Source organism: Loxodonta africana, chromosome 1, assembly GCF_030014295.1.
Source record: "Loxodonta africana isolate mLoxAfr1 chromosome 1, mLoxAfr1.hap2, whole genome shotgun sequence".
Lineage (NCBI taxonomy): Eukaryota > Metazoa > Chordata > Mammalia > Proboscidea > Elephantidae > Loxodonta > Loxodonta africana.
This window is the reverse complement of record NC_087342.1, coordinates 28,449,838-28,460,687: the sequence shown is the minus strand read 5'-3', so window position 1 is coordinate 28,460,687 and position 10,850 is coordinate 28,449,838. Positions and strand designations below refer to the sequence as shown.

At 41.6% G+C, this 10,850-nt stretch overlaps 1 protein-coding gene across 10 annotated transcripts in view; it reads right to left on the bottom strand.

Moving 5' to 3' along the window:
- TBCCD1 (TBCC domain containing 1) overlaps positions 1–10,850 on the bottom strand; it is a 33,864-nt gene that overhangs the window by 10,801 nt on the left and 12,213 nt on the right. For 3 of the 10 annotated variants that reach the window (XR_010319385.1, XR_010319404.1, XM_003412906.4), the window contains exons 4-7: positions 9,111–9,477; positions 6,651–6,837; positions 6,001–6,498; positions 978–1,129 (exon numbers count right to left, since the gene is read on the bottom strand). Coding sequence is in view for 6 of the 10 variants with exons in the window: in XM_003412906.4 (XP_003412954.2) it covers positions 1,000–1,129; positions 6,001–6,498; positions 6,651–6,837; positions 9,111–9,477 (1,182 nt within the window). In the remaining 4 variants the exon portion in view is untranslated. Of the gene's footprint in view, positions 1–977; positions 2,068–6,000; positions 6,499–6,650; positions 6,838–9,110; positions 9,478–10,850 lie in introns of those variants that run through there. The other 7 variants (XR_002786491.2, XR_010319423.1, XM_023551569.2 and 4 more) reach the window with 7 other exon arrangements.

Genomic DNA, 10,850 nt, shown 5'->3' with positions numbered 1-10,850 from the left:
TAAAAAACTACTTTAAAAAGCAAAATAAACTAATTTCTATAACAAAGAGTACCATATATTTGGGTTAAGTAACTTCCAGTACATCTGTCTGTATCCACATTCTCTGCTGTTTAACTGTGACCTTCTAGCGCACGATAATCAAATTTTCATTTGAAAGAATTCTGGCAATTTACTAATGTTCACATGTGCAATTAACAAAGATCAGCTAATCTATTAATTGGCTTATGTGTGGGGTGATGGGAAAGGGCAAAGACGTTTTAGAAATGGGGGATAAAACCTGAAGCAATGTCTGGGGGATGCAGTATCTTCGGACAGTATGCCTTGTGGCAGGCAAGAAGCAAAAGGGCAAAATTTGGCCATGATATTTGCCCGTAATGCTACAGGATCCACCCGAAAAATATGGTTGGCCTTTTCACCGTAAAATGCAGAAAATATGGAATACTGTACAAGTCTGTGTATGCTGACAGGAATGGTGGAAAAAACTGGCAGTGGTTAATGTTGTGGGTTGAACTGTGTCCCCCAAAAAGATACGTCCAAGTCCTAAGCCCTGGTACCTATGAATCTGACCTTATTTGGAAAGAGGGCCTTTGCGGATGTATTCAAGTTAAAATGAGGTCGCACTGGGCTAGAGAGGACCTAATCCGATAACTGGTGTTCTGATAGGAAGAGGGAGATTGGACAGTCAGACACAGGGGAGAACGCTAGGAGAAGACAGAGCAGAGGCTAGAGTGAAGCTAGGAGGGGGCATAGAGCAGCGACTCCCTGCGAACCACAGAAAGAGCCAACCTGCTGAACCTGGATGTCAAACTTTTAGCTGTGAGAGAGCAAGTCTCTGCTGTTTTAAGGCACATACAGTTTGTGATGACTTGTTAGGAGATGAATGCAGTCAGTTATGTAATATTCTGGGCAGTTTTTGGTATCTTTGCAGGATTTCCCAGAAGTAATTTCCTTTAAATGTCTGGATTATAAATGCCTACCCTGGGCTTTGGTATAGCAGTCCTAGCCTGCTGCCTGTTTGCAGCCTGCTGCAGGGGGCACGAGGCTGTCCAGCTGTTGGCGATGCCCGGTATTAATCAGCCACTCATAAAACTTGTTCTCCACGAGCACCTGGAACTGCTTCCTTTGATCTCTAAAATTGCAGTCAAGAACAGAAAGAATATAAGAACATTAATTCACGTAAATTTTACTCCAAGGATTACAGAACATTTTACTGGGATAATGTTAAATGATTAAGTATTCCTAGTTATCCATTTCTTCTTTCCAAATACCTTCTCTGTTTAGGGGACACTGGACCACCACCACCATCACCACCAAAAAAAAAAAAAGATTGGTCAGATTTGTCAAGACATACTGTCGGTCATTATATTTTGTTCTACTGTGGTTATTCACTCAACAGGTATTTACTGAGGACCAAATGACTGCTAGGAAGTGTTCTGACTGACAGGACAGATGTGGGAAGAGAGGAGCGACAAAGCCTCTGTCCGGGCAGGTCTGCACTGCACAACTCCACAAGGCACCGTTCACATTATGATCCACGGAGTCTCTGCCCCTTGTGGACCTTATATTCTAGTAGGGAATACAGGTAATAAATAAAATACGTCATATATGGTTAAGTAGTTGTAAGTACCTTAGGAAAAAATAAAGCAGGGTGAGGGAATGGAGAGTGTGGGAATGTTGTTTTAGAAAAAGAATGGCCAGAGAAGGTTCTCTAAGATGACCCTTGAGCAGGGGTCTGAATGAAGTTCTGCACAAGCAAAATGAGTACCTGCAGAACATTCCAGGCAGAGGGGAGAAAATGTGCAAAGGCTCTAAAGCAGGAGCATATTTAGCATGTTCACGATAAGGAAGAGTAGCTCCTGGCAGCTGGGAACTAGCTTAGCTGGGAACTATCAGCTAGACTTTGGTATAACTAGGAACTGGCTTGGCTGTGGAGCACCAGTGGTACAGTGGTTAAGAGTTCAGCTATTAACCAAAAGGTTGGCAGTTCAAATCCACCAGTTGCTCCTTGGAAACTCCGTGGTTTGACGGCAACAGGTTCGGGTTCAGCCTGGCCATGGTGTTCTCCTGCTGAAGAGAGTATCTACATCAGACAAGACCACTCTGTGCTGACGACAGATCAAGGTAAGAACAAGACCACTCTATAATCGTACCTCAGCCCAGACAAAAAAACCAAAGAAATGACTAAACATACTCTTTCCTGGCTAATATGAGTGACTGCTGCTTCTTTAATTACAGTTTTAGCCCCATTTCACTCCTCTTGCCTTCAAGATAAAATTTATTAAGATATAAAATCACAGAATTACCTTTACTTCCAGATAGCATCCAATTCACGGCAAAGCCCTGCTTCCTAGCCCTTCCTAAAATCACCTAACACGAGACAAAATCCAATAACTTCTTTTAACACCTTTTACAGAGATGAAACCCAGTTCCACACGTTCCCCAGCCTCCTGCTGAGATGAAACACAATTCTCTCCCTCCTTGCAATAAAATCAACAAAACTCATCTTTGTTCTGCAGACATGTTCCTGGTGGCCTTTGGCTGGAGGGCAATGACAAAGGAATAGCAAAAAGGCTATATGGCAGGAGTTGGGTGAATGAGGAAAGCGTGGCAGGACACGGATGGTAAAGGCTTTGACGTATGATGGGAAGCCGTTGGAAGGGTCAGAGCAGGCAAGTGACACAATCTCATTTTCAAGGGATCGCTTTGGCAGTTTGTGTTCTCAAACTGATCAACAACTCTCCTGTCTTCCTATATTCCCAAAATTAAACTGACTGCTTTCATTGTTTCCAGTGTCATCATGGAGCTTGCTGTTTGGAAACATGACTCAGAGCCAACATCCACTCAATGCTCGCCACATTCCAGACTCTGTAATGTGTGGAAGCTTCTTACTTGTGCAAGGGAATCTAGACACCTAAATACGACACACATTCAAACAACAGAATTGTCTTAAAAGAATGTTTTTTCAATGATGGTCCATTTTTAAAATCGCATCATTGTAATGTGAAGAACTATTAACAATAGTTGCAAGAGAACAAGAGATATTAGAGGCTTCAAAGAACCCAGGCTCTGGAACCAAGCTGACTGGATGTGACTCCCGGTTCCTGTGTGACTCTGGGTAAGTGAATCTCTCAGTTTCCTCTTCTGTAATGGAATAATGTTACGAAGAATAAATGAGTTGATACATAGAAATATGGCACATAGCAAATGCTCAATACATACTACCTGTTATCACTGTCATCATCATTACTACATGACACGGTAGACTGAGAATGACTGGTCTATAGTATTAATGTCTTGGTGGCTCAATTCATGAGATATACCAAAAAAAAAAAAACCCAACCCATTGCCATTGAGTCTATTCCAACTTACAGCGATCTTACAGGACAAAGTAGAAACCCCACAAGGTTTCCAAGGAGCAGCTGATGGATTCAAACTGCAGGCCTTTTGGTTACCAGCTAAGCTCCTAACCACTGCGCCACCAGGGCTCCTCATGACATATAGACCAGGTCAAATGTTTGTAATAGGAAATAGCAGTATTATGATAATAGACTTCCAGGAAAAGTATGTTCTGGCAGGTAATGACTGTTTTTTTTTTTTTTTTAAGGGTCTGAAAACAACTGTATTACTATATGTATTTCACTTCTTAATCCATATGATGAAAACAAAACCATGAGAATGCATCCAGAGAATATCATGGCTGCATCAAGACTCCAATTACCACATAACGTTAGAACGAAGTTAATTCTAACAGTCAGGCCTCAGATACTCTGAGTAAACAGTCTCACCCAGAAGATGTGTCTTACACATATAACTAAACAAGGTGTCTCACACTACTGAACACGGTATCTCACACGCATAACTAAACACAGCACAGCACACATCACACAGTGTCTCACAAGCACACTGCTACTGTATGCTATCTGATTAAATCTTCACATCAATCTAATGCGGTGGAAAACATACTTTATATATGAAAAATTAAGAGGCAGAGAGGTTAAACGACACACTTGGTGTCAAACAGTAAGTGACATGATCAATATTCACTCCTGAGTCTGAATCTAAGGCTTCCCACGACGATACAGACACAACTATCCAAAGAATAAGACTAAACTTGACAAAACCTAACCAAACTTAGAGACTTAATTAAAATAAGCATTTCTGTTCATATATCAAACAGCAGTTCTGGATCACCTGAAATAGAAACATTTTGGAATGGCCGCTACTCTCCAAGATAATGACAACCAGGGGAAAACAAAGCAAAACAGAAAAGGCTAACATCATGAAAACAGAATCCAAACATTAGAATTTTTCTAAGTCGTAAGAAAAAAAGCCATAAAAAGGTGTTATGAGGACATATGACCTTTCATATAAAAAAAAAAGGCCTCCAAAAAGAACCTGATACTCTTTACTCAAACTAGCTCCAGGTCTCAGATGGGGAATGCTACAGAAGGAGCTACCCTCCCTTCATCTTTGGGCACTATAACGTTTCTTGTTTTCCTTTTCTAACATCTCTAACAAATAAAACTTGCTAAAATACCAAAATACTTGTGCAAGAGTAATTACTTACTCTGAGCATCTCCTACTTTTAAGCTGGATATGCTATTCTGTCCAGAAGACAACTGATTAATCAAAAGTTTCTAAACTGAGCTCCAATTTTTGGAGTCATCTTTGATTTTCTTGCCGTCTTCATGAAATCTGGCACCCAGCCTGGCCTCCTTGTCAGAGTATTCCTGGTGTCCGCCCCCTTTCTCTCCACTCTAGTGCAGTTTCTCGGCACCTCAAGTCTGGGCTATTGTAAAGGCACTCTACTTCCTCTTTCAAATCTCTCTAACCAGAGGATTTTCTTATGCGCCAACCACACTGCCTTACGCATTCTGCGATCTGCCCCAGCATCTAAAACAGTGGCTTACACGTAGTAGGCATTTTACAAATGCTTCTGAATAAATGAAACACGACTTTCTGGCCTGCATTCCATTGCTCAAAGCCCTTTAAATGGCTCCTGCTGTGTAACTTTCACTGCCTGGCATTCAGGAGTCTACATAATTCAGCCCAATCTACCCACCCAACCCTAAACCCCATTAGCTCCGTACCCAGCATCCTACTTCAGTGATTGATTTCCAGGATACCCAAGGTCTGCTTCTACTTCCCAGTCCTCACCTCCTGTCTAAACTCTGCTCATTGTTCGAGGTCCGACAAATTCTGTTTCCTCCATAAATCCTCCCTGACTATCCACAGTGATATCCACAGAATCTCCATAAACCATATAGGGGGTTCCTGGCTTTTGAGTTCAAAGGCCAGTATCCTTCAAATAAAATTGTGGAGTAGACATAATAAACCACAACCATGTTATTAAAAATAAGGTAGTGTAGTACCCCAAAAGTAGGAAGGAAATAATCTCAGAATAAAAGACAATATTTTAACTAGACTTAATTCAGCTTTATTTAAACACACTGTACTTATTTCTTACATTTACCATGGCCTAGGGAAGACTTTTATTAAAAACTGCCATTGGTCCTTTGGCCGCATCAGGAATCTGCCCTTGGAGATTCTGACCCAGTAAGTCTGTGGTGTGGTAGAGCTGGGGAACTGTATTTTTACCAAGCTCCTTGGAGGATTCGGATGCACAACCACTACTATAGTGCAGAGAAGTATGTTAACAACTAAAACTCGTCCATTTAGGTGCTGGATTATGTGGCACATTCTATATGTCATTTCGTTTACGTCAGTCTTGTATCTGCCAACTAAAATTAAGCTCCTTAAAGAAAGGGGTCTAATACTTAAGTATCACCCATTCCCATCCCCCAGCCAAACTTTGCCTAGCACACTGACCTGAAATCCAAGCCTTAACAAAAGACACCGTATAGATATATGTACGTACACACACAGTGTGTGTCTCTCTGTATACATCTAATTGCATTACCACAGCTATAAAAATATACAGATTAGTTTGTTTTCCCACGGAGTTTCACAAAAAGACAATTGCTTCTAGAAAATACTCACTTTGTCAAGCGAGCCTCCTTCACGGTTTTCTGCCAGATTTGTATCTTCTGTTCTCTTTGACCCAGCGCTTTCTGGTATGCAGGTGGAAGGCCCCCAGGTATCTCTGTGGTGTCCCCTTCCATTTCAAAGGGAATAATAAATACATAGAACTCACAAGGAGGTAAGAGCCGGAAGACGCTGGTGTCGCTGCTCTCTCCGCACACAACCATCGGACTATCCCAATAGTTAGGCACTGTGGCAAGGCCGGTCCTGGCCATGTGGTCCTCCAGCATTGGGTAATGGGTATGAAAAGGGGCGAAAGTTACTGCCTGGTTACCAGAGAGAATAAGTGGGCGTGTAGGCGTCAGCATATGAAAGACACAACCTGTCGTGGAAGAGAGGGACAAGCGATGGCAGACAGCAATGGCTTTAACATTGTCACAGCCGTGGAGGTGAAGAGCCGTCTGTACAGGGCCCAGGACAAAGGTGCTGTTCCTGCACTTCTCAATTGTCACAGATCTGAAAAATGAAAAGATGAAGGGAATTCCTCCGAATGAGAATTAGATAAACAACATGTCACTAAAATACTGTTCTCAGATGGCAAAAAAAAGGATCGATCCCAGTGCCAAGAAAAGGTCAAGGTGTCGGTGTGCTGTGAGGACTGTGCTTACCGTAAGGGAGACAGCAGGTAGATGAAAGACTCGTTGCACCGATGAATCTTTATGTGCGCCCCCACCAGAGTATCTGAGCTCTTGGCCAATGTCTGCTTGTAAACCTGGCTCATCACTACCAAGCGGTGCATCCTAGGGGCCACATGAGTATTACAAGCAATCTTAGCTCTTTTGGTCGTCCCTTCAACTATTTAAGAAAACATATAATAAATGAGATCAGCTTCAAATCAATGAAAAACAACCATATGAGCTTATTTGTGTTGACATGGAAACATCTAAAATTGGACGCATGTGAGGGGAAAAAAGTTAAATCTGGCTGTTGGGTAACAAGGTATTTGCTATACTATTCACTATACTTTGCTGTATGTTTGCAATATTTCATAATTAGAAGCCTATAATCCATTCAAAATTGCCTATAAATCTAAGCTTTTTCATGTCTATCCTTCAAATTAAGTTGTTGCTATCGATGCTGTTGAGTCACTTCTAACTCACAGGGACCCCATCTACGTACAACAGAATGAAACACTTCCCTGTCCTGAGCCATCCTCACAATCGTTGCTGTGTTGTAGCCACTGTGTCAACCCATCTCGTTGCAGGTCTTCCTCTCTTTTGCTGACCCTCTACCTTACCAGCATGATGCCTTTCTCCAGGGACTGGTCCCTCCTGATAACATGTCCAAAGTTCGTGAGATGAAGTCTGGCCAGCCTCATTTCCAAGAAGCGCCCTGGCTGTACTTCTTCCAAGGCAGGCTTGTTCATTCTTTTTGCAGTCCATGGTATATTCGATATTCTTCGCCAACACCATAATGCAAAGGCGTCAATTCTTCTTTTGTTTTCTTTATTCATTATCTAGCTTTTGCATGCATATGAGGTGACTGAAAACAGCATGGCTTGGGTCAGTCACACCTTAGTCCTCAAAGTGACATCCTTTGCTTTTCAACACTTTAAGAGGTCTTTTGCAGCAGATTTGCCCAATGCAATATGTCATTTGATTTCTTGACGGCTGCTTCCATGGGTTAGATAGCCTTTATTATCCTACTAGTGCCTACCCTAAGAACTTTCAGGAACTTACCTGAACCTATATTCCTTCATCAACATCAAGAATGATCTAGTATCTACTATATATTAATATATCTGAGAGTTTTTGCTCTTATACTAGACCAATACTTTGGTGGGATACAGAATTCTTGGATCACAATACTTTTTTTTTTTGCTGAAGAGTCTAAAAATGCTGTCCAACCATCTTCTGTTTTTTTAGTATTATGAAAATTCTGATACAAAATTAATTCTTTTAAACATTTCTATGGAACATATTTTTTCTTTATCTTTGAAATTCAGATGTTACAGTAATATATCCTAGTGCAGTTTTCTCCCCCATTAATTTTGTCTGTCGCTTGCCTTCAGTGAGGCTACCTACTGAGATGTGCACCCAAAGCCTCTTCTCTTAAATCCTACACCCAGACCCCAAGCAGCCACATATCACCGGGACCTACCCCTTCAGCCATAGCTGAACTACCAGGAATAGATACCTGCTGCAATCAAAGCCAGGTTGTCTCTACCGTAAATTTCCAGTTTAGAAGCATCTAGTCTGCTTGTGTCTACGTAGCTAAAAAAGGCCCCATCTATACACCAACTCTCTGAGGTTGCTCTGTGGGATGGCCAAGCTCTGCTGTGTTGCACAAAAAATAGGACAGCCTCAAGCAAGTGGGTGTATGAGAGTGAGGAAGAGAGAGACTCAGAGCAAAGAGAAAACTAACTACAGTTTGGTGTTTCTGTTAACTGCAACCAAAAGGACCCTAACAAACAAATCAACTCTGAGATTGTTGCTGCCTTGAGAAAAAAAGTCACATACAAAAGAGAGCTACTCCCCCTAACGGAGCAGAGCAGTGGGATGCAGACCTCAAATTCTCATAAAAAGACCAGACTTAATGGCCTGACTGAGACTAGAATGACCTCGGGGGTCATGGTCCCAAGACCTTCTGTTAGCCCAAGACTGGAACTATTCCCAAAGCCAACTCCTCAAGCAGGGATTGCACTGGACTATGGGATAGAAAATGATACTGGTGAGGAGTGAGCTTCTTGAATCAAGTAGACACATGAGACTATGTGGGCAGCTCCTGTCTGGAGGGGAGATGAGAAGGCAGAAGCGGACAGGAGCTGGTTGAACGGACACGGGGAACACAGGGTGGGGAGGAGGAGGGTGTTGTCTCATTAGGGGGAGAGCAGCTAGAAGTATATAGCAAGGTGTGTATACGTTTTTGTATGAGAGACTGACTTGATTTGTAAACTTTCACTTACAGCACCATAAATAATAATAAAAAAAAGATACTCTCTTTTTCTCTTCAAAAGTAGCAATTATTTTCTTTAGGTTACAGAAGATATGTGATCATTAATACACCAGGAAACATTAGGTTCCTTAATTTGTCATCAATTTAATAAGCATTAAAAAATTAAAAAATACCTTGGTGAGCCCAAGCCAATTTCTTTCCTGACTTGAGACAAGCAGATGTACCAAATGGATTCCCAGTTAAGCAGGCTCTCACCCAGGCTTCCAGCTTGTAGAAAGAGAAGGTCTTGGAGATCTTCGAGAAGCCACTCTCTGCATGCAGCGGCTGCCACAGTGCAAGCTCATGAAATGGATAGATCTTCCTGGCTCCGCTCACTGTACCTTCAATGAGGAAGCTGAGCGCCACAACAGCTTCACGAGAGACAAGACTGCTGTGGGTCGAATGGAAGGATGCGGTGAGTTGTTCCGGCTCCAAAAGCAGCTCAAGGAGGTCTGACAGGTGGTCGCAGATGAAAGCTTGGTGACTATAATCATTCCAGTTCTAGAAAGCAAAAGAACGCACTCTCAACAGAACAAAGGGATTCTACAAGACCTGAAGCGTTTACATTTTAACTATTTTGTTTTTACACTTAGCCTTGTCTCAAAAAAAAAAAAGGTAGCCACATAAATCTTATAAAGTTTGCGGAGTTTTTTTTTTGTATGTGTGACAGGTATATATAGGCTTTCTCTACCTTAGCTAATTCAAAAGCAGTACTAATAGCTAACCCTTAGGGTATGTCAAGTACTAAGTATTGTATATATGTTAACATATTTAATCCTAAAACAATCCTAAAATAGATGCCATTAGCATCCCCATTTTACAGATGAGGAAAAGAAGATACAGAAAGGTTAAGAAACTTGCCCAAGGTCACGCAGCTAATAAATACTGCGTAAGTTTCAGATCAAATATAAAAATAACCACTGCATACATTCATTCAACTTGTGAAGCACTGGGCTTCTCTGTTTGTCTTCTATATTTAAAGAAGGAATTTCCAATTCTACTGGTTGAAACAAGACAACTGACCTCACAGTGACTGGATTTAAGAGAAATTATAACTTTGGGAATAAGCTTTCACTCATTCGTTTGACAGGTATTTTTTTTTTTTGAGGACCTCCTATGTGGTATGAGCGGTGTCAAGTGATAAATACGCAAACTGAAAAACTGAGTAAGACATGGACCCTGTCCTCAAAAAACTCAGAGTCTACTTAGGGAGAAGACAATATAAACAAATAAGTACAACATGATGAGATTAGACCTATAGCAGAGACGGGTAAAAGATGTTCTATGCACATGAGGGGAACAACTAACTCCATCTAAAAAAAAAAACCTTCACAGTGACACGATGTGTGAACAGATCCTTGATTGATGTTGGTAGTTATGCAAACAGGTAAGGACAAACAGGCACTGTAGGCATACAGAACAGCATATGCAAAGACCCAGAGGAGTGAAAATACCTGCTGTGTGCAGAGAGCTGGGTTTTGGGTGGGGCGTGGGAAGCATGGAGCCCCTGCGTGGTGCAAACGGCTAATACACTCAGCTGCTCGTCAAAAAATTGAAGTTCAAGTCCACCCAGAGATGCCTCAGAAGAAAGGCCTGGAGATCTACTTCCAAAAAATCAGCCATTGAAGACCCTATGGAGCACTGCTCTCTGACACAAATGCGGTCATCATGAATCAGAGTCAACTCAACGGCAATTTGTAGGAAGCACACTGAGGAGTGGCAGCTGAAGTAAAACGGTAGGCAGGAACCAATCATCAAAGGCCTTGTATGAAATACTAAAACAAATGCATTTTATTTTGTGTGTGCTGGGAATTTTCAAACTATTTTTTAAATAGCTATACTTTTTTTTTTCCTTTTTAATAAACTCTCATTTG